This window comes from Emydura macquarii, unplaced genomic scaffold, assembly GCF_026122565.2.
Source record: "Emydura macquarii macquarii isolate MOO-44397 ecotype Brisbane River unplaced genomic scaffold, CSIRO-AGI_Emac_v2 contig_2321, whole genome shotgun sequence".
Classification (NCBI taxonomy): Eukaryota; Metazoa; Chordata; order Testudines; family Chelidae; genus Emydura; species Emydura macquarii.
The window spans coordinates 941,560-966,435 of NW_027132458.1; the positions used below are offsets into that span (position 1 = coordinate 941,560).

General features: G+C 40.2%; 1 protein-coding gene across 4 annotated transcripts in view; it reads right to left on the reverse strand.

The window, feature by feature from the left end:
• The window catches only part of MYRIP (myosin VIIA and Rab interacting protein), a 338,330-nt gene that overhangs the window by 56,088 nt on the left and 257,366 nt on the right, over positions 1–24,876 (reverse strand). For all 4 annotated transcript variants that reach the window (XM_067560853.1, XM_067560851.1, XM_067560850.1 and 1 more), the window contains 5 exons: positions 20,878–21,014; positions 18,605–18,685; positions 13,269–13,366; positions 12,853–12,933; positions 11,367–11,516 (listed from right to left, as the gene is read on the reverse strand). In XM_067560853.1, the coding sequence (XP_067416954.1) occupies positions 11,367–11,516; positions 12,853–12,933; positions 13,269–13,366; positions 18,605–18,685; positions 20,878–21,014 (547 nt within the window). The remainder of the gene's footprint in view (positions 1–11,366; positions 11,517–12,852; positions 12,934–13,268; positions 13,367–18,604; positions 18,686–20,877; positions 21,015–24,876) is intronic.

Below are 24,876 nucleotides of genomic sequence, written 5' to 3' on the forward strand. Positions count from 1 at the left end.
TTGAGCACAGCAGTGAATTGGTTGGCCATAGAACGTTAAGGCAAGGGCAGTTCTACAAATGTCCAGAGCCAGTGCAAGAAATGCCTGAGGGACATCACTTCTGCCATTCTGGAGGAGCCAGAGACAGCTGATGATGAGCAGGAGAGGAAAGGGGACCACAACCCCCATAGGAGCCTCATTATGAGGCAGCTGCTGCTGGTGTCCCCAACGAGCCCCGCAAAAGAGCAAGACGAAGAAGGCACTTCTGGCCCCGCAGGAGCTCCAGGACACACCAACCCACAGGAGGGGAGAGAAGGCCTGGCAGAGTGGTCTGAGGAAACTGCTTGTGCTGCCTCCAGGAAGAGGACGACGCTGGTGCTGTGCAACCACTACCACTGCTCCCCAGGAAACCCCCACCACGAGCTGGAGGGAGAAAGATGCCCCAGCCCAGCCCAGTCTCAGGCCACCTTCATCCCTTCTCTGCTCCTTAGGTAGGCTCTTTGGGCTTGCTGGAGCTATTCCTTCTCTTCCTCCCATTGGTGATGCCATGTGACATCCCAAAGGGCTCCACGCTAGAAGAAAATCATGCAGAGCTCAAAAGAGAACAAGTCCATCCATCATGTCCAAATACCTTAATTCAGCATTCCAATCCAAGGAGGGAAGCGTGGCCAGCAGAGGTCTAACAGCTTGCTGTCGAACCACACTTCACGCTGCTTCATTCAAAGCTCCATTTATTCTTTGTACCGGGAGAGGTTTCAATTAAATGGAGCTGAGTGCATTCTAAAAAGCCCTGGTGCAGCTATTTCTTGTGGCTGATGTCAGTTTTAGATCGGTGTTAGATGCTAGGTAATAAGATTGTGTTTTATTCAGATAACCAGGGGGATAATTGAAATTGTGAACAGATAAAAATCACTGGTGCAAGCACTAGAAACCCAGAAGGCTATAGACAAAAAAGGAGTCATCATTCATGTCCAGTGCAGGAAGAAAGGGGAAGAGAAGTGTGTCCTGAGATGAAAACAAAACAGACCATACAAAGGGACTCCATACTGGAGTAAAAGCAACGAGCATCCTGTAGCACTTTAAAGACTAACAGATTTAATTTCTGCAGGCATAAGCTTTCGAAAGGACTCTCGTTGTTTTTGCTGCATACAGACTAACATGGCTACCCCTCTGGAACTTTTCACACTGGAGTAATTTTCCAAAGTACTTCTACCTTAATTCAGTGCAATAAATAAAATTATCAACAGGTGGCACTATAACCAAACATGTCATTCAGTTATGTGACCAGCATATACTTTTTCCTTCTTTGATAGTTGCAAGGTGCAAATCACTGTAGAATCTTAGTACAATACTACATATATTGGAAACTCAGGTTACAGTATGGACAGAAATTTTTAGACACTTTGCTGTGATGAGTCTACTCTCTTCCTGAAAAATCCTGTCTATTGGCATCTGCCGTAAGAATGTCATTAGAAAAGGAAATATCAGGCACTTACATTCTCACTCCAGTTTTCTCTCTTGATATAGTTCCTGATGAATAATTACAGCTGTCTTTTGATGGACAGAGCTGACTGACTGTATTAGAATGGCACTGCTTTTTCTATGCACAGACTGGTTCATTGGGAGCTTCCAACAAATTAATAAAACAGTGTGGTTCTTAACTGATTGAAGAGGCAAAAGTAACACTAGCCACACACAATGCCTCCTATCACTGAATGAAAACAAATGTACACTTTCTAAAGCTCAATGCTCTAACATGATTGGAGAGCGAAGGCTAGTGAACCCTGGTTTGTGAATAAGCTATATGAATGACTGTCAGTGTGAAATCAATTTTTTAAAACCACTCTGACAAAGTCCAAATGAGGGGTTAATATTCTCTGCACATATTTTGAAATGTATTTATATGGGATGAACAGAAGTATTTTTATTTACCTGAATATTTTCATGGGAGATAAAATATATCAATTTTGTTCTTTGTTCTCCCCCCCAAAAAAAAAATAAAATAAAGAATGGAAAAATGGGTAGTTTATTCATCACTTGATAACTTCTCCTGTTTTTATCTGGAAGCTAAAATGAGGATTAAAAAAATATTCCAAGCACATCTGGCTGAATTCTAGGAATGTGCCAGTCACTTTTGTTTTATTTCTCATCCTACTCTTATTTAACTGTATTTTAGCATCTAGACACAATAGGCAAAATGATCACCTCCACTCTGGCCCCTTTATGCTGGGTAAAAGAAAGGCCAGAGAGATGAAAAGAGGCTCTGACAGCCTCAGATCTGGCCTTGGGAAGGTTTCCTCAGTGCTGGAACTGAGGAAGGCAGAGGTAAGGCTGTCTTCAGAGGACCCCTTGCAAGTCCTGGCATAGGGGCATACTGGGGCATCTGGGGGCAGGAAGGGCGTGTCAGGGCTGCAGAAATCCCAAAATAGTTTGTGTCATTATTAAAGCTGAGCAAGTATCTCAAACATTTTCCCGGAAGCATTTGCTGGGATAAAAAAATCTGAAGTGACATTGACTGTGCTTTCCTAACTCTTCGTTGTGTTTCCTTTCTATGGATATTCTAGCAAGTGAGTCTATGAGGAAAAATGTTTTCTGGAAAAAGCAAATTTGAAGAGAATATTAGAGATCATTCACAAAAAGGGGATTTTAATTTCATAAACATGACTACTCACGCCAAAACCATGACTCAGAATTATGCTCACCTAAGCAGGGAACAAAACCAATACTATGCTGGGGCCTTGTCTATATGAAAAGACTTGGACTTGAATAACTAAAATTGATCTAATTACACTGAGCAAACCCCTAATTCAACAAGTTTAAATTGTGCTTAAATCTATTTAGCGTAATGCTAAATTTAAATGCTCTTTTAAGCGCAATTTAAACCGGTTACAGTGGAATGGAGTTTGCCCTGGTGTAACTAGAGTAAAGCGCTAATCAGTGAGACTAAGGGTGTCGGACTCTGGCCCTGTGTGTCCAATCACAACTAATCAACTGCTCCAATTTCAAATGGGATATGCTCATAATGAATTACTCATTAACTATGTACAGCCCAAGTGTTATTCACACAGCTATGTGATGAATAATTCTGAATGTAAATGTGAACTGCTTGTGGGCAATCTTGAACACAAAAAGATGCTGAATGTAATGAATGAATTTTTCACTATGAAAGTTTATTTGCTCAGATCCAGTCACTATTTTGTATTGCCAGGGAAATGATGGTGGATCCAGTCTCATGGTCTCTCTGCTTTGTACAGGATGCTCTAACAAACATACAGTCTAGCTCGCAATACTACATTGTGGTATGTAACTATAGTATTGTTTAATTAACGAAAACTCAGTGAACTAGAAATAAGAAGCCTCAATATAATTATCTTAGGGAATTGGAGAGTAAAATCTTGTATAGGCTTGCTGGGTTATTTTCCACATCCTGTGGTAACTGCATTTTTGTGGATTTGATAAAAATCTGTAATACTTTGCACTTACATACCGTATTTGAAGACCTCAAAGTGCTTAATGATGATTAAGTAGGCAATGCAATACCCCAGCAATCAAGGGATTATTATATCTATTTTACAGATGAGTAAACTCAACAACTAAGACCTTAAAGGCCAGATCCTCAGCTAATGTACTTCACCAGAGCTCTGCTGAAATCAGTGATGCTATATTAATTACATCGACCGAGGATCTAGCTAGAAAAGTGGAAAGAAATCTGGAGCTCTCATTCCAGATATAACTGTGATATCACAGGTTCTTTCACTCCTCTTTTAAGCGAACATTTCTCTATTTAAACAAAACTATTTTTATTAGCTTCTTTGTTGTCTCATGGCACTGATTTAAACCCTTCACTTCCAGTTCTGACCCCTTTCTGAAACGTTCCACTCAACGTAGCACCCACCCATCAAATGTAATCATCACTTGTCCTACTCAAACACCTCATTGACAGAAAAAGCCTTCAGGGTTCAGTTTTTATTTGCTTCTTGCTATGACAATAAACATACATCCTCATTTAATCTAAAAATAGATTACAATTTCTCAAGCAGCCATTCTCGGAGCATCCTAGATTTTAAATTAGACCTTTGAATATCTAGCAGTGTGTTAAGATAGTGTCTTTTCACCAAAATAAAGTGGAAATCAAAATCCTGCAGGAGAAAGTGGCAGTAGTAGGACCAGCTATGTTTACCATTCTTTTCCTGAAATACCTTTCTCTCGTCCAATGCAATTGCTGACAATGCCACCATGACCCCAGTCCCTTTGGTTCCATTCACTGTGCATCTTTTAAAAATCCAGGATCCAACTGGTAGGAAGAGGCAGGGAAATTGCCCTTATCAAAATCTTTATTGTGCACACCAAGCAACCCAATAATTTACTGAATATGCAGGGGGATTTTATGTTGTGTGATATCTACAGAATGAAGTAGGATTTGCAACCTATACAGTTCTTTAACTGATGGATGAGGATCTTGTAATATCTTTTTCAAGAGTAAGTAATTTGCTGTTAATTTTGTGTTCTGTGCTGGGCTACGGGGAGGAGAAGGTGCTGCTGCTGACTTTCTTAAGTTGGAAACTGACAGGAGCTACCACATTGAAATCCATGTGATTGGCTTCCAGGTGAGTGGTGCACCCATTGAATTGGGAGACTGTCCAGCCAACACATTCTGTGGGATATGTTTCAATTATTCTAAACAATAGATGCCAGATTATGTCTAATTTCTATTATATCTGTATTTTTATATCTATACAACACATTATACATATATTTTTATAGCCTGTTTTATGATATATAATAGTTAAAAGATGTGAATTGGTGTTAGCTGGCATGTATTTCCGGATGTGGAATCCTTTCTTGGCTTCATGCTGCTGTCCTGTTCTGTTATGCCTGCTGAACAGGATCCACTGTGTTATATTTTCTTTGAAATGCTTTAATGCTTTATATAATGTTTGGGACAAATGCTGAGAGGGGCTGAGCACCTACAGTTTCCACTGATTTCAATGGGTGTTTAGTCTGAATATGAGCCAGATAAGGACTTCAGGTTTTTGGCCTCTTCTTTTTTAAGCAAAACATTTAAATGACTCTCCATGCATTGTATTCCTCACAGGGAGTTGAACCAAACCTGAAAACCGGTTCAGAGAGCGTTTTTGAGTTGAGCCAAACTGAAACCGAACTGAAAATCTCTGAGTCACATTGAACCTGAACTGCTACCAAACCCAAAAAACCAAAAACTTGTAACTTGTTCAAAATCAGAAGTTCAATGATCAGGTGCTGAGGGAGGGTCTCTCTTTGCTCCACCCCGGGAGGGAAGGGGCGCAGAAATTACACTTCCCAGAAAGCCATTAAAGGAGATGAGAAGAAAGGGAGGCGGGGGAGAGAGAAGTTCTGGGATTGGTAGTTATCCTGTCTTTTATATCCAGGTAGAAGACTGCCCATAGAAGGGAACTACAACTTCCAGAACACCTCGCTCCCCCCACTGAGAGCTTGTTTCTGCTATGCAAGTTATCGTAGAAAGGGCATTTTATGGGCTGAAATTCATTTTGTCACCTCAGTGGTCAAATATGATTGACAGAATTCTGGAGGATGTTTGTTAGTGCATGCAAATAACTTGTTTAAAAAACAAAAAAATGTTCTACAGTGAAAGAAATATTTATCGTATTCTTTTGCTAGGAGTTACAATGCAAGCATAAGAGTGTGAGGAAATGTAATCTGCAGGAAATGTATCTGAGCTGGTTCAAAGTGGCCGAAATGGTTACTGAACCATCATTCTAAGTTAGTGTCTGAACCAGAACTGAATGGTTAGAAAATATTGGTGAACCTGAACCAGAACTAACCCAGAATTTTTAATAGTTTGATACCCTGATTCCTCTTATAATTAGCCTACTTAGTACATTTCTGTTTCCCCTGGGATTCATCAATAATGTGGATTTTAACAAAATGCTCCTCCTTCCCTATATTTCTCACTGTTTTAAATATACTAAATTATGAATGAATTTCTGTTTATATTAGCATTTTAGCCATAAGAACAGACCACTTATATAGCAGTTACAACACACTGGGATGCATGCATTCCATCAAGTTTACAATACGTGGCACAATACACCAAATGGTGGTTTGCTTTAAGTTGCAGTGACTTATAGTAATGGACTGTATTGAAAGGATACAAAATAATCTGCCCCTTGTTTGAAATTCCTGACATGTTAACATTGTATATTGCACCATATAATGTTAATGACAAACAGATGGAGTCATCTATCTCTTTTTATGTGATAGGAGGAATAACATTCAGCCTTATATCAGCAATTTAATGCTGGCATGGGAACTTGAAGAAATTTGGGAAGAAAGAAGGTATTTTATAGGTAGTGCCACAGCATAATACTTGCAATTAAACAATTAGTAATAGATTTCAGAAGACAGCTACATTTTTAGATTCATATATATGGAGATCAACACATTTTTTTCAAAATCAAAACAAAGTCAGATACGTCACACAGTGTGTTTCTATATACTCTGTTGCCTTTGATTTACAGCCTGGGTTGTATTTAGACATTATTTATAACAGAACTACAAAATTCTGGCTTAACTTAATTATTTAGAAACAAGCAATTTTGAACAATTGGGGAGGTCATGCAGACCATCCAAAACCCAGTGGCATTTTCCAGCAGACACAGATCAGACATATACAGTGATTGACATTAAAAGTCAGCATTTAACATCAGTTAGTGCACAGTAGTATTTACAACAACAACAATTTCCCTCTATACTTAGACAGGCGATATCTGTAATAAACTGTGTTGTGATGGTAAATGAGGATTTTTAAGGGCTTCTGCCATAGCATGCAATCTCTCTAAGCAACTGTATGTGACTATGTCTATCAACCTGACTAAATTCAATGTGTTTTCATCTTACATACAGAAGGGATACACTTTTTGCACCTATGGAAAATTTGTCAGTTTTCCATTACCAAGAAAAAAAAAGTTGTCCTATCTCTCCCCCATATTCTGTGCATCTTTCATTCCCTGTTCACATTCTAGTTCCCCTTGATTTAATCTAAACTGCTTCTGCTTGCTTCACCCAGGAATTTGGTTGGTTGGTTGGTTGTGACGAAATTCCTAATCAGAAGAAACTCTGCCTACAAAATACTTAAGGAGGTGGGTGTCTGTTTACAGTTCTGGCCCTGATAATAGTCAGTCTAGGCTAGCTCTGAAAGAGGCATGAGCTGAAGAGACTAAAACTGCTTGCTCCTGTTAGACTGGTCACAGCCTTTTTAGTTTGTGCATATATAATCTCACTTATCATTGGTCAGTAGGAAGATTTCCCTGGTGAGCATAGGGCCTAAATATCAATTTTTGTAGAATTTAAGCTTTCATTTAAGAACAAAAAGTTAAGTTTCTAGTATCTGTGGCTGAGAAGATAACCTTCCCAATGGAGAACTCATTGTAAATTGATGCAGTTCATTCTTCTTGAGTCTGCAGATCGATGCAGGCTACCTCTGCTGCTCATAGCTTTGCCAAGCAAAAGTGGAGAGAAATTACATGACTGGTTTATTTCACAGCTGTTATTCAGAACCACATGGCCACTGACTGCTCTCTGCTTGGTCCACATGAGGCACTTTGTTGCCACAGGTTCCACAAGTATTCACTAGAACTCAGTCAGAGCTATATCTGGCTATATTTTGCTGATCTGAGTTTATATTAGAGTGTCAACAGAATCCAGATGGACAGGCTTAATTCTGTTCTATTCAAATTCTTATTCAGCACCCATCATGTCTAAATATCAAATACAAACTGATGGCAGTAGAAGATTTGAAACTGGTTATTCTGATGGTACCTACTTTAACAGACCTGTTTTCTCTGTCCGAATTTCGCCATCAAGTCTAGTACGGCTGAAACCAGAGAAGAGTTACTCTGAAGTGAAAGGACAAAATAGGGATTTGAACTTGGTTACTATTTCTGTACTGAATCCTGAAGTGTGTGGATTGCATGTTTAGTTCTCTAGATTCAAAGGAACAGCAGGCTTCACTTGGCTATTAAAAACTTTTAAAATAATAGCTGAAGATTTGAACAGAGCATTCCTTTACGCCCTGACTCTACAGTCCCTGAGGCAAAACTCTCATTGACTCAATGGGGGATTTACTTTTTTTCAGCCTCCAACATGGTTTCACAAATGAACTGTCCAATAGTTGGATATGACAATGCCTGAGATGCTTGTAGAATCATTTGATGGGTGTGACTGAGAAACTGGGCAGAGGGCACAGAGGATGCAGAGAGTTTTGCAGGGATCCCTGAGGTCAGATATATGCACACTAACCTAGAAATGTCTGTACAGATAATAGTTAAGGAGTTATGTGCCCATATTGAAAATTACATTCTGAAGGCAGTATCCAGAAGGTGACATGTCTCAGATAGGTTCCTTTTAGGCAGGGACTTACAGACACTTAACTTCCTGTCTAGTCAGTGTGTGCCCATGTATGCCTATTTGCATATTGAACCACATGCTGCTAAAGAGATTGCGAAATCTACAAGAAAGGGGTATGGAAATAACCTGCGGGGGTCATCCTCTTTATGAATAAGGACAATGGATTGTTCTGATATAAATGGGGGGCAAACAGGCACCTGGGTCTTTCACTGAGAAGACAAGCTGACAGAGTGGCTTGTGTGTTGCATGGAGGGTCACAGCCAAACCTGGCTGTAAAACGGTGGAAGGACTTTGGGTGAGCACTGCTCCGTAAGACAGGTAAGTGTCTAAGTAAGTCCAGGTTCTATAATGCATGTTATGATTTTATTCTTTATGTAACCACTTATTTCCAATTCTTCTACTTGCTATCACTCAAATATCAATACTTTTAACAATAAACTTTTATTTGTTTTCACTAGTGGGAGGCCTCATAATCCAGGGTACACCTGGAAAGCATCCCAAGGGAGTCTAAAAAGAAAAGTGAATCTTTCAACATAAAAACGCCCACTCCAAAGAAATCACTGAAGCTTATTTTCACCCACTTTCCCTCACTGCTGTAGCTGAAATCTCACTATTGTAAGATTTTCTTCACTGCCTAGCACAAGCTAAAGACATTTTGCTGAGAAAATAAGCAAAAAGAAGAGAAAACACTCTTTAATATAAGTGGTACTCTGCAGCTGTGTTTAGTTTATTTCTTTAGAGAGCTAGGAAACAAAATCAACATCAACATTTAGACATGTGTTCACAGCTCACAAAACAAGACATAACATTTAACAGAATCAAAATACAGCAAACCAAGCTTCAAAAATTATTTTAGGGAAAAAGCACCAAAGACCAAATCTTGTTTCCACTGAAGCTAACACCAGTTTTGTCACTGACTTAATGGTGAACATTAAGAATTTGGCCTCCCCCAAAACAGGAGACATTTCCTCTGCAAAAAGAGGCTCAAAGTCTGCAATGAAAGCAACGTAGGCACACACTTGTGTATGTATATTTTTGCACACAACAGGGTGTGTACAGAGACTCCTGATATTACCACTGAAAATGACTATTGTGAAGATAATTTCCTACAAATCACCCACCCCTTTTATGGCTGATCCAAAGCACAGTGGAATCACTGGAAAGGATCCTATTGACTTCAGTGGGCAAAGTAGTAGTATATACATTCGAAAAGACTGGCTTGAAACGCGTTCATTTCTCTCAGCCTATGGACACTGTTTCCAGGGGATACGCTCTAGAACACTGGTTCTCAAACAGGGGTCACGACCCCTCAGGGGGTCCCAATATGGTTATGTGGGAGTCGTGAGCCGTGATCCTGGCCAGGTGTGAGGGCTGTCAGTCTTCCTGCTTCCTCCTGGCAGAGGAACATGGCGGGGGGAAGGATGATACACAGATACTGCTATCTCCCCACTGAGTGAGGAGCAATGCTAGGGCTCCCTGCATCCAGGCCACTTTCCCCACCTGAGCTGTGCTATGAGGCGAGCATCAAGAGCTGCTGCTCTCTGCCCTCCCTTCATGTAACTCAAGAGGGGAAAGTGACCTGGATGCAGGGAGCCCTGACATTGCTCCTCACTTCCCCCCCCCTCACAGTCCCCTAGGGGTGCGTGGAGTAGCAACTTTTGAGGTGGGAGCAAGCAGCAATACCAGCCCTTCCCATGAATGCAGATCTGTTTCACCAGGTGGGCGCAGGAGAGCTTTGCAGGACCTAGGGGTGAAGAGGGCACAGTGCAGGAGTTAGGGCAGAAGGGAAGCCCGCAGGTGCTAGGGGTGAACGGGTTGGGAGCCCATAGGGGCAGCTGCCCACAGGGGCAAGAGGGTTGCACTCAGACGCTTGCTATGTGAAAAGGGTCCCCAATACAAAAAGTTTGAAAACCACTGCTCTAGAACATAGTCCACGTTCATCCTGTGAAAGAAAAATGGAGGCAGCCGTGCAAGAATGAGCATTTTCAAAATGATCCTGAACATTTACCATCCAGGCACAACATCTGTTCACCCACTGTTTGCCATGAGGATTGATGAAAATAGAAAAACTCACTGGGCTACATTCTGCAGTCTGTTACATCAATGCAAAGTAGATGGAAACTGAGACAAAAATGGCCAAGAAAACATTCCTCTTGCATTGAGGAAAGCTTCACTGACATAGAACTGGCATAGGTGGTGCAGACTTGACTTCGTGCAGACAGCGTGTTGGAACAGAGGGAGTGTGAGAGGAATGGCTAAGGGAGATGACAGAGCAGAGCTTAATTACACTGATCCTCCATTGGCTTAAGGCAGGGGTGGGGAACGTCCGGCCCGCGGGCCGTATAAGGCCCGCAAAATCATTTGGTCCGGCCCGCGGGCCCATTTGGCGGTGGGGGGGAATTTGGCGGCAGACACTCATCAGGCCCTTGGTACAAAAAAGGTTCCCCACCCCTGGCTTAAGGTCACTCAGATCTAAGTTAGATCTGCTCCTCAGAAAATCCTTTTCTGTTGTTCCTGTTTCCTAACTCCTGTTCACTTGTCTGTCTGTCCATAATATGTGAGCTCCTCAGGGCATAGAGCAACCTTCTTGATTGTCTAGAAAGTTCATAGCATGTAGTGGTTACTATCATGGATAATAATAATTGCTAGCTCCCTGCCATGTGCTCAGACCACTAGCGATCACAGGCCTGATTTTCCTCTCTCTTGGGCAACTCTTACTTACATTACTCACCTATACTGGTCTAACTCTATTGATTTCAGTGGAGTGACTCCTGATTTACACCACTGTGAGAACAGAATCATGCCCCCACATCTGACCTGATCATCAGATTGTGGTATGCAAACACCATTTACTCTTTGGGTTTAATGCTCATTCCTTGTATATTTGCACTTCACCTTCTAGTCAGCACAGCCATCTCCACTATCTCTATTTTCCAATTTCTTGCATCAGAAAACTTACATGGTTGAGTTTGGTCACTCACCCATAATGTGTAGGATCCTCTGCGACTGCCTGGGAAAGTCAGCATGCTTTGATCTGATACAGCAACAGATGCCAGACCACTGCTTCTGGACTGTGGCCATTCAAAATCAGCCTCCGTTTGCTCAGCTTTACTTTTTTGCTTTCTTATAATCTGTAGGGTTGAAAATAAGTTATTGGAAAGTACTGCCAGAGCTATATGGCTCAAAATGCATTGGCTGTGTCAGGATGAACAGCGTTGAATAGAATGTTTGAGTTACCTTTTGATTCCGCACCAGCTAATTCAAGTTTGATTTTCACAACCTACGCATATTTCTTCTTATTTGCGGTCACAGTGTTTGCAAGTGCACAAGAGCATTACAATAAATAAATCTATACCTCACCAACGGTACTTACAATGGGATCTATATCTGGGAGCCAAGTATACATTTTCTAAGGTAAGAATGCATAAGCTGATGAATATTGTATGGAATCATTGAATAAAGGATATGGTGTGGATTTCAAAGGCACACCTAACTTCTACTGACTTTTAATGGGAGTTAGGTACTTAAGAACCATTTTCTCAGATTCATAGGATTCTCAAGATGGAAGGGATGACTGTGATCATCCAGTCTGATTTCCTGCATAACACAGGCCATAGAACATCCCTAAATTTATTCTCATTTGAACAAGAGTTTATGTTTGAGAACACCACCCCATCTTCAAATAAAAATTGCCACTGATGGAGAAACTACTTCAGCCCTTGGTAAGTAGTTCCAATGGTTAATAACCTTCACTGTTAAAAATTTACACATTATTTCCAGTCTGAATTTGTTTAGCTTCAACTTCCAGCCATTGGATCGTGTTATACCTTTGTCTGCTGGACTGAAGAGTCCATTATCTAATATTTGTTCACCATGCAGGTACATAGATTATAATCAAGTCACCCCTTAATCTTCTCTTTGTAAAGCAAAATTGATTGATTTCCTTGAGTCTATCACTATAAGGCAGGTTTTCAATTCCTTTAATCTTTCTCGTGAGTCTTCTCTGAATCCTCTCGAACTTTACAACATCTTTCTTGAATTGTGGACACCAGAACTGCACAGTATTCCAGCAGTGGTCACACCAGTGCCAAATACAGAGAAAAATAACCTCTCTACGAGCCAATCAAAAAAACTGATTAATCACACAGCTCTATTGAATACATCATTCTCTAGTGCTTTTCCCTGTCTTTGGGAAATTATTCTATAGTGAAACAGATCTCATCATCAGGCAGCTTTTGACAAACTTTCCAACAGTTTCAGCTTAGCTGGGATGCTCCAGGTTTTTAAAACCTATCCAGGAGAATCCAGGAGAATAAAAGTTCAATAAAAGTTGAATAAAAGTTCAATCTTTTTCTGATATGTATCATCATGTTAGTTAACTCAAAACTTGATAGACCAAGGGGTTATCTTCTAGCCATTTAATATTCCAAAGAATACAATCTGCAACAGCAAAGCCATATAGCATACCTTTTGCACTATGGTAGTGGCAAGCTCTTCAATCAGCTCCTCCTTATGTTCCCGTAAATAACAAGCCTCGTTCTGTTTGTCCTGCACAAAGACAACAGAGTCACATATAAGTGGTGTTTTTACAAGACCAGTATAAAAAGAAAATAAGTAACATCCTACTCGGCATTGTATGAAGAAAGAACTGAATGTAAGTAGGTCTAATTTACTTCAGTGTCCTGTATTTCTGAAGTGGAACCTGAGTGCTGTCTTGATGATAACTTTCAGAGAAACAGCATACAATTCTTTTAGCTAATGCAGTAAGATAATTCATCACTGCTTTATGTTTTCTTTGATTTTCACTCACTTTTACACTATTACATGAATAAATAAAAAAACTGATCTATATAAGCCAGCTGAATGTTATTAGAAAATTTTACCAGGCTTTCACCATATGTCTCTGCCTTGGAAATGGCTTCTTCTACTGCTTCTTCTGCCACCCGTAAGGCCACAGCTAGGGTGTCAATCATACTATGTCCTAGTCAAAGAACAAACAAAATACCCACGTTTATGAAGAGCTGCAAAATTTAGACCAAGATTCTTCAGCTTCAGAAATTCTTAGATCTAGGATTTTGATATAGTCTACTGCAGAGATGCAGAGTCAGACCCCAATCCCAAGCTGATCAAGATGCATAAGAAAATAAGAATGGCCGTACTGGGTCAGACGAATGGTCCATTTAGTCCAGACCCCTGTCTTCCAACAGTGGCTGGTGCCAGATGTTTCAGAGGGAATGAACAGAATAGGGCAATTATTGAGAGATACATCCCCTATTGTCCATTCTGAACTTCTAGCAGTCAGAGGTTTTGGGACACCAAGAGCATGGAGTTGCATCTCTGACCATCTTGGCTAATAGCCATTAATGGACCTATTCTCCATGAATGTCTCTAATTCTTTTCCAGTTATATTTTTAGTCTTCACAATTTCCCTGGCAATGAGTTGACTCTGTGTTGTGTAAAGAAGTACATTCTTAAGCTTGTTTTAAACCTGCTGCCTATTCTCATTTCATTGGGTGACCCCTGGTTCTTTTGTTCCGTGAAGGGGTAAATAACACTTCCTTATTCACTTTCTCCACACTATTCATGATTTTATAGACCTCAATCATATTCCTTCTTAGTCATCTCTTTTCTAAACTGAACCGTTCCAGACTTTTTAATCTTTCCTCATACAGAAGCTGTCCCATACCCCGTTTGTGTTGCACTGTACATTTTCCAATTCTAATTAATATACATTTTTTGAGATAGGGCGATCAGAACTGCACACAGTATTCAAGGTGTGGGCACACCATGGATTTTGAGAACCTGCTACCGATATGACCATAAATGGTACAACCTGTATTGGTCAATGCCGAGTACTGGGTGGCAGTTAATTAACCCAGAATCCTCAGAAAACGCCACCGGCTTTGGGCGGATGTGCGCCTGAGGAGTGTAGTGGAACCCCTGATGGAGGAAATGCATCTGGAGGCAAATGAGCAAATTCACTTAATGTATTTGCTAATGGCATCTACACAGGACAGATTGAGCCTTTCAGCTGTGGAGTCTAGGAGCAGAGTCCCGAAGGCAGGCAGATGGAAGGTCTCTTCTGCACTGACAACTCCTGCAGATAGCTACATACAAAATCGACTTCTGTCCTTCCTTTGGTCTAATCTAGTGAAGCCAAGAGGGAGATGTTGACACACGGGCAAAGCAGCGCCTCCTTATTAATTGCCCAGGCTATTGCAGCCATAATACAAAGAGAGGACACTCCATCCTTGCTGGCAGCATGGACACAACACAAGAGGTGGCAGTTGGAAAAAAATAAGAAATTAAGAACTTTCTGGCTTGGAAACGGGAATGTTAGGACCATGTGCCCGAGATTGACAGACGATGACCTACAATACACAACCAGCATACGGGAATCAGCTTTGATAGACCATGAGGCTGTACAACTTGACATTGACATTGTGGCACTTCAGGAAACAAGACTTCAGATGCTGGATCTGTCCAAGAGGCTAATTATCCCTTCTTTTGGCAGGGTAAAAGCAGCAAACAAAATTGTCTGGATGGTGTCTGTTCATTGTGAAAAATAAGGGGGTAAAGCTCCTAGGAACACCCATTGGGAAGTCAGAGTGCATTATCTCATTTAAATTTCAGATGATTATTGGCTCTGTGAAGATCATTAGTGCACCAGTACTCAAATCTAGCCTCCGGGAGAAGGATACGTTTTACGACTTTTTGTATCAAGTCATCAAAAGAATACCATCAATTGAACAACTTTTCCTCCTTGGTGACTTCAATGCAAGAGTTGGCACAGATAACAACTCGTGGCCAGATTGCCTAGGACATTTTGACATTGGCAAGATGAATGAGAATGGCCAATGACTTCTTGAATTCTGCAACCAAAACCAAATGTGCATTACCAATTCAGATTTTGCAGGAAAAGATCACCACAAAGCATGATGGCAACATCCACGATCAGGCAACTGGCACCAATTAGACCTTGTCATCATCAGGAGGAAAGACTTAAGAACACTAGCACGTTCCACAGTGCTGACTGTGACACTGACCACTCTTTGATCGTTAGCAAAGTGAAGATTATAGCTAAGAAGATATATAGAGCAAAACTTGGGAGCAGGCCCAAGATCAATGCTACTACCATAAAAACCCAGAGGAAATGCCAAGGGTTTGTGAAGGCTTTTGAACTCAGCATGCATGGGAAGTCACTACCAGAGAAGGCAGAGGAATTTTGGGAAGATTTAAGAACAACAATCCATGAAACAGCATTAGTCACATTTGGGGGAAAGAGATGATCAAAAAAAGACTGGTTTGAAGAAAATGAGCTGGAACTATTACCTCTTATTAACACTAAGAACACAGCCTATCTGGAACACAATAAGAAGCTAAACAGCGAGCACCAAAGTGAGACTTCAACATGCGAAAGCCGAAGTACAGCGAGCAAGTAGACACTGTGCAAATCATTATTGGACCAAGCTCTGTGAAGACAGCTTCAGATACAGGAAATCTCATAGTCATGTATGATGGCCTGAAGAAAGCTCTAGACCCCACTGTCAATAAGGTTGCCTCTCTTAAATCGCAAAGTGGGTGAAATTATTACAGAAAATGACTATTACAGGATGACTATGAGCTGCTGATGTGATATGGCCGTGAAAGAAGCTAATGTGGTCCTGGGATGCATCAGGTGAGGTATTTCCAGTAGAGATCGGGAGGCGTTAGTACCATTATACAAGGCGCTGGTGAGACCTCATCTGGAACACTGTGTGCAGTTCTGGTCTCTCAAGTTTAAGAAAGATGAATTCAAACTGGAACAGGTGCAGAGAAGGGCTACTAAGATGATCCAAGGAATGGAAAACCTGCCTTATGAGAGGAGACTCAAAGAGCTTGGTTTGTTTAGCTTAACCAAAAGAAGGTTTAGGGGAGATATGATTGCTTTCTACAAATACATCAGAAGGATAAATACCAGGGATGGAAAGGAATTATGTAAGTTTAGCACTGATGTGGACACAAGAACAAATGGATATAAACTGGCCATCAGGAAGTTTAGACTTGAAATTAGACAAAGATTTCTAACCATCAGAGGAGTGAAAGTTCTGGAACAACCTTCCATGGGGAGCAGCAGGGGCAAAAAACCTAGCTGGCTTCAAGAAAGAGGTTGATAAGCGTATGGAGGGGATGGTATGATGGGACAGCCTAATTTGGCAATTAACTGATCTTTTACTACTAGCAGTAAATATGCCAATGGCCTGTGATGGGATGTTAGATGAGGTGGATTCTGAGTTACTACAGAGAATTTTTTCGCAGGTGTCCAGCTGGTGAGTCTTGCCAAATGCTCAGGGTCACCATATTTGGGGATGGGAAGGAATTTTCTTCCATGGCAGATTGGCAGAAGCTGTGGGGTTTTTTCGCCTTCCTCTGTAGCATGGGTCACTTGATGGTGGATTCTCTGTACCTTAGAATCTTTAAACCATGATTTGAGGACTTCAATAACTCAGTCATAGATTAGGGGTCTATTACAGGAGTGGGTGGGTGAGGTCCTGTGGCCTGCGTTGTGCAGAAAGTCAGACTAGATGATCATAATGGTCCCTTCTGACCTTAAAGTCTATGAGTCTATAAGACTTTCCCTATATTTGACTCTATGCTTTTTTTCACATATAGTGCCATTCCCCCACCAGCACAACCTACTCTGTCACTGCTATATATTTTATACCTAGCATTACTGTGTCCCATTGATTATCATAGTTCCACCAAGTTTCTGTGATGCCTATTATATCAATATCCTCATTTAATACCAGGCACTCAAGTTCACTCATCTTAATATTTAGACTTCTTGCATTTGTATATAAACACTTATAAAATTTGTAAGTATTTGTCTGCCTTCTTGTGATGTAATTGAATGGGACTCTTTTTTGTTTAACTGTTTCTCTTCATTTCCTGCCTGTACTTTATCAACTTCTAGCCTCTTGTCTTTACTAGGATATGGAGTATCCACTTTACTAAATCCTCCCCAAGGGAAGTCTCTGTCTGAACTGTGTGCTCCTCCACACCTGTCAGCTCCCTCCCCCTGACCCTTAGTTTAAGAACTCCTTTACAACTTTTTAAATTTTACATTCTAGCAATCGGATTTTATTTTGGTTTAGCTGGAGCCCATCCTTCCTGTATAAGCTCCTCTTTTCCCAAAAGGTTCCCCTGTTCCTAAAAAACCTAAATCCATCTTCCAAACACCATCCTCTCATTCACACATTGATACCCTGTAGTGCTGCCTAATTCGCCCTGCACATGGAATTGGAAGCATTTCAGAGAATGCTACCATGGAAGTCCTGGACTTTAATCCCTATGTCACTGCACATGCATTGGTTCTCAGAACCATAATGAGGAGTACTGGCATAAACTTCTCAACAGACAGAAAAAATGTTGGGTGTTTTTTATCCATTTCTATATTATCCATCTATGGCATTTCTATATTGCCCTGCAGTTCGGATTACAAGGGTATGAAGAGTAGTGCACACCCAAGTGCTGCCTTGCAACTCCCCCATGTGGACTTTGTGAGCGTGAACTAAAAGGTTCCTAGTTCGCATTAACACAGTCCTCTTCAAACAGGGCTACATTAATGCAAAGTAGGAACCTTTTAGTGTGTGCCTGCAGCATCCACATAGGGGAGTTATAGCACAGCACTTTGGTGTGAACTGCTATTCACACCCCCGTAATCCAAACTGCCAGGCAGTGTAGGCCTGTCCCTAAAAATACAGAACTGACAGAGGCCACTACCTTTCTAAACTCAAATAATAGATAACTTAAAATTATAAGTATAAAAACACAGTCCACTTAGGAAGCCCAACAAGGTGCTTACTTTAATTGGGTTGATATTATGAGAGGAATGTTTGTAACAGAATTCAACAAAGCTGAGACCTATATAAAAGAAAAGTGTGTGTAAGCATTAGTGAAAAATCATGTGTGAGAGAGAAACTGTGAAATTGATGTGTACTGTATTAAGAAAACCATACTGAAGTGACTGCATGATTGCCAGGATGCAAAACATATAAAGTCTAGCACATGCCCTGTGAACCACAGAGGCTCTGGTACATAAAAGATTAGTGATCTTGTAAACTTTTCATCACCGGGCACCAATGCAACTTGGAGACCCACCAACACTGTAGGCTATTTATCAAATAACTCAATCAGCAAAAGCTCAGTTTTAGTGCAAAAGAATTTTAAGTAGAGTTACCTTCTGTCTGTCTGTAGAATGTAGAGTCACTGCCACAAATGCTTCCTTCATTTTCTATGCTTCCTTCAAAAAAGCTTCCTTCTGCTCAAAAAGACCACACAACACATATTACCTATTAATATTAAATATATTATTAGGTTAAAGTACTCTTTAAAAAAGTAGTGATATTTCTAACTACACCACATGTATAGATGAGTAGTCTGAAAATTCCTGTTTGAATTTCAGCTTTTATACAGAATGTTATTTCTTTTATACGAAGGATTTCTCACACGGGACTTGTAAATTATGGATGGAGAAAACTGCTTGTGAAGTGAGAGAGAGAGAGGATGAAGTTACTTAAATGCAGAACTTGTAAAGTGAAAGCTAGTTCAGTGAACTTGCTTTTAACATGACATTTGGGGCTTCAAACAGATCCTGGATTTTAAAGGCCACTACTGTATAAATAAAAGAAACTCAGACATTTAAACCTGTATTTATCTTCAAAAGGAAGAAGAGGGTTATCTGAAGTCATGCTGAAAATAGAAAAAAAAAAGTTAGCAATGCCATTTAGACTCTGAGACCTTCTTCAGAAAGGTCTCCTATATCTGCACATCCTTACTTACATATCTTGCACGTCATTACTCATGCAAGCAGTCTCATTTAAAGGCATAATTCTATAGACTACTTGGGAGAGTAAGGAATTATTAGGGGGCTGGAGCACAAGACTTATGAGGAGAGGCTGAGGGAACTAGGCTTGTTTAGTCTACAGAAGAGAAGAATGAGGGGGGATTTGATAGCAGCCTTTAACTACCTGACAGGGGGTTCCAGGGAGGATGGAGCTAGGCTGTTCTCAGTGGTGGCAGATGACAGAACTAGGAGCAACCGTGTCAAGTTGCAGGGGGGGAGGTGTAGTTTGGACATTAGGAAAAAGTTTTTTACTAGGAGGGTGGTGAAACACTGGAATGGGTTACCTAGGGAGGTGGTGGAATCTCCATCTTTAGAGGTTTTTAAGCTGCGGCTTGACAAAACCCTCGCTGAGATTATTTAGCTGAGGTTAGTCCTGCTCTGAGCAGGTGGTTGGACTAGATGACCTCCTGAGGTCCCTTCCAACTCTATGATTCTATGAATGCCTAGATGAGTAAGATTTTGCAGAATCAGCCTCATAACTTTATTTTCTGCATGTATTTAAGTTACTTCTTTTGTCCCACTTCCATCATACCCACTAAATGTAGCATCCCCACCTTTCTTTTTTCATTTCCATTTTTGAAGGTTTTTTTTTAATTTGATAAGAAAAAAGCAACCTATCAAAATGGACTCTTTTAGGGTTGCTGTCTCCTGTTCTACCTACAGACTTGCCATGTATTTCTTAGTAGTATTAAAAGAGCCACTTAGAGCCTGCCTTCATCCAGGTGTACACAGCCTTCCTATTATTTTTGTTTTCCAAGTTCCTAGCTTATCTTCAGGAAAGGAAGAAATGAAGACTATCAAAAACTCAAACCTTGTAGAAAACACAAACCCTGTACAGATGTCAACAGAATTACACCAGGGATGAATTTGGCCCAATGGAGGCAAATCATCTCAGAAAGATTAGATTGGTTCTGCTTCTGAATAATTAGCTAACCAATTACAGTAGATGTGCCAGCACGACAGCAAGAAAGCACTGTCCCCAAACTCACTGAATATTTTCAATTACTTGTTTTATGGGGAGATGCATCATCTCTCCATAGTACGGGAAGAATTAAGTCTAATTCTATAAGGTTGATATTGATATTAAATTGATCAGATTTCTTCCTCATTTGCTTGAGAAATGTAAAACGTTAGCCACAACTGCAATTCATACATGGCCAAATTCTATGAGCCTTAAATAGGCAAAACTACAATTGAGGTATGGATTGCAGGATTTGGACTTTGTTGGTCAAATTTTGCATTTAATACAATAGAAAATTTGCTCTCATGGAAAACCTCACTGCCAAAATTCTGTTCTCATTCATTATCTACACAGAACTCTTGGAGCCCTAAGTATATTCACACGGAGAGCAGAAACAGTGCTGAGATTTGCTTTGTAGATCTGAGAGCGGAATTTTTGTCCTAGAGAGTATCTAAACTTCGATTAGTTAAATAGCTCAAACCTAGCCCAACTTTCTAGATATTTAACTTATTATATTCCCCTCACTGTAATTCTTCTGAAAAATTGGCATTCTTTTCCCCCCCAAAAAATTCTCAGAATTTTGCTTGGATCATCATGTGAATTAATGTGGATGAGCCTATAAGAAATTAAAACTACTGTACTGTACCGAGTATTTCAGAACAAGCTCCACTCTCCAATCTATGTTTTCTGTATAAATTCTTCAGGACTTTGGCACTACCAAAACGCTTGAAGCGACTTTTCACATTGTTGTAATACCATTCCAGAGACTGGGTCCTTAGGAGTCTAAAGAGAACAGATGAGTAACATTTCAGAATGCTTAAAATGATTCTACATCAAGTGAAAACAAATGATTCTACCTGGTCTTCCTTAAAAATTGCATGTACTGGGCTCTTTTAAATCAAAAGTCTTCCAGCATAATATTTTTGTTTCTGAACAGGTTCTTGGTTTTAGCTTGGTTTCCAGGTCTGGTTTTAGGGCAAAATAAGTACCGGAAATGTAGCTAAAAGTCATTCAGTTTACAATAGTAGTTTGGTTTGTTACCATATCAGAATAGTTGATTATGTATTTTAGCACATGTACTGAATACATTTTGAAAAGCCATATACAGTATTATAAAACAACATATGAGGCTATTGTTCTAAAAGCTTTTAATATTTATATGGATTTATAAATAACCCACTATGGAAAGAATAGCTAGTTAAGACATTTCAGGGCATGCAGAGCTCTCTTCTTCTCTTTGATTAAGCTTTTTTCAACATTTATTTGTCATAAACATACATCACCACACAAACATTTACAGAAAAGAGCTGGCTGGAGAACATTTGCGCAAAAAAATCTTAACTCAGTGCAAGCAAATAACAATGGGTGAAAAACTTTATTGGGAAACATTCAAAGTTGCAACTTGGTCCAAAGTGTCATTAACTGAAAGAAAAAGAAAAGGAAAGAAGAGCCGTCATACTGGAACGTGTCCTCACAGTTCTTATTCTTACAACAAGCCAAAAGACACTGTAAAGCTCTACATCCTTTCCCCAATATCAACATGGAAACTAGATTTAGCATCTGTGCTTTGAATGACAACCACCACCTTCTTTGAGTTGACTGTTCCAAAGCCCAATGAATGGAAAGACTCCCAGTGACTTCAGTGGGGTTTGGATCAGGTCCCAAAAGACCAAGAAGATGATGCAAGCCGTTACCAGGCCCTTTTATCACATTTTATTATAGGACTACAAGCTAAGGGCTCCTTGCTTGGAGCCCGTCAAATGTTTACGCAAGGGTACAGGGCTAGCAGCAGAAAGTCTGCTCAGAGAGTGATTGTGGGTAGCCCACATCTGACAGGTACAGTCCCAAGCTGTAACTTAATGCTGACCTCTCCCAGTGGTAGCCCCAGGAAAGAAAAGCAGTGTTTGCACCAGTGGGTGTGAATCAACTCCAATGTGTTTTTCACAGACTGATCTGACTTATTCGGTTGTGTACTGTCACATTAGTTTATTTTATTTTATTTTATGACACACCTACTACATCGAGTCAGATCACATGTAGCAAAGTGACTGGTATATTCTGATGCAACACAGAACATTTCATTTAGTATAGCAAGGCTGCAAATGTGAGATTTTCCCTCCCCCATAATAATGTTTTTCAGTTACTAAAATGGTAAGTCAAATCCACTAAAAAGTATAAGGCAGGGAGTTTACACTCTAGAACTTTGTATGTACTTAGGAATCAGCTGATTGCCTTAAGACCAAGATTTTGAAATCTGGATGCCTAAAGTTAGCCTTTTAAGACTAACTCAGGTACCTAAAAAGTGGCCTTATTATCAGAAGTACTGGGCACCCAGCCATCCCAACTGACTTGATTCCATTTTTGAAAATCATGGCTGAAGAGGAGAAATTTTTTAACTGGCTACTAGTTTCAGATGGGGTAATTCACTCCTGACACAGCCCTAGTCAGCTTTTATAGTATCAATCACTTGGAATTTCTGGGGGATTCCTCTCAAGCACTAATATAAAAACAAACTAAGATAAAGTGGTGATCTCAAAAAAATGTAATTATAAGACATGTTTTCTTCAAGGTGTCTGGGTTTTCTTTGCACATATGAGGCAAAGTACAACTGACAATTTTCTCTAACACACGTCATTTGACAGTAAATTGTGGGGGGTTTTAGGGTACTAACTATATGGTTTCACCATTTTTATCTTTTTTGTCAATTCTCTCTACAGATTCAATGCCGTGACTAAGCCCACCATACAATACATGATCCAGGAGTGTCACTAAACATTCCCATCAGTCTCAAGCTTTCAGGGAGATGCATAACAATGCTAAATGGAATAGCATCAAACAGATCTATCATATTCTAGTCTATTTATATTTCATCCTTGAAAAATATCTGTTAGAGTTCACCTAACCTGCTAATGCAAAGTGGAAACTAAAAAGTGGTAAAGTTTGTTTGCTGAATTCTTGCCCATCAAAGTCCAGCCATAGATTAATTTATATTAGTTACAGTGCTGCAAAAAAGTAAAGCAAATGCATGTACGGAACATAAAAGAGTCCTTTTTCTATATGTCTCGTCTTCAACCAGATTCAAGGCAGCAACTTTCTTTTACCATGTGTTTGCACAGTGCCTAGCACAATGATGTCCCAAGCTTGCCTGGCGTCTCTGAGAGCTAGTGTAATACAGACACTCTCTTAGTATACAAATAATACTAATACTGATTATATGTCCTGACAGCACTGGCCGAAAATCTGTTTTCTCGCTGACATCCTCACAGAGCACCTTGTGTACACCTGAGCTACAGCAGATGAGATATATTGGACCGATGCCAGAGCATCAGTAGCGTTCATTGTGTCCAAATCTGTTTGATTGTGAAATAGAGGGCTTTTGAATTCCTACGCTGTGGCTGCCAAGAAAGCGTTTTGTTCAATTTTAGGATGTCTGTGAAGTCCTGATTAGCAGAACAGTGCTTGGCTGGCAGTGGGCAAACTGGTAAATCCATGAATTCAGGCAACTTTCACTCAGACAGATTTCAGCATTTATTCACACTATGCAAGTTACTTCTACCTTATGAATCAATAGCATGCAGACTGAACTGGTTACCTTCATGGAATTAGAATTGTGTCAGAAGGGGGAAAACACTACATCTTCTCTTGCTGAGTTTCATTCAGATTTGCCCACTAATGTTCCTGAGTGTTGGGAGCTTTGGCCTTCAACTTATGACATGAACACATGACCTTCATAATGGGTAAAACTGAGTTCATGGGTATGGGAGAGAGGTGGGATGCCCATTTTTAGTTGGGATTGCTCCTTGCTTAGGACACCATTAAAATGCTTGCTTCCTTTAAATGAGCCGTTATTAAATTAATACTCTAAAACCATGTATTTCAGTTGACAATCTTGCTAACTACCTCTCTGTTTTTAAAATTGCCTTTATGGAAAAAGTGATTGAAAAGCTTGTGACAAAATTACTTCCATACCATCTGGACTGACTCCCTTGACCCTTTTCAATGAAGCTTTTAGCATGGAAAATGAATGAGTACCATTAGATGATGATCTAACAGTGAGCAGAAGTCAGTCGTTCATACTGTTTCTTTTACATCTGTCAGTAGCCATCGATACCATTGACCACAACAACAGCAACTTACCTGCAGCTGTTGACTGGACTGGACGAACCACTGCACTTCAGTGGTTCCACTTTTTCCTCTCCAAGGTTGTACCCACACTAGAGAATTTTTATGAACATTTCTAACATTGTTATCACCAGAGTGTCTACTGGAGTGTTAGCAACATTGGGAGCCCTAGCAGAAATGGCTCCGCCGCTATGGCTCTGGCGTATATTTTAAGCACCATGTTAATTAACTTAGGGTTGTGTACTAGAGGCATGTGCTCACTAACCACTGTTTTATCAGGTCTCATTACTGCTTTTATGAAAGTATTAAACTCTTGTTGCATTTTAGGATCAGGAATTTTAGTGCTGAGTGTATCATGGAGCTACCATGACTGTAGATGCAGGCTTATTGTATGCATAATGCTTTAAATTTCTGTGTCTGACCTCAGAGATTGTGTGAAGGGCAGATATGATAAATAGAGCTTGGTGGGAAATGGTTTTCCCATCTCATGAACATTTTTGTGATTTAAAAAAAATTTCCATTC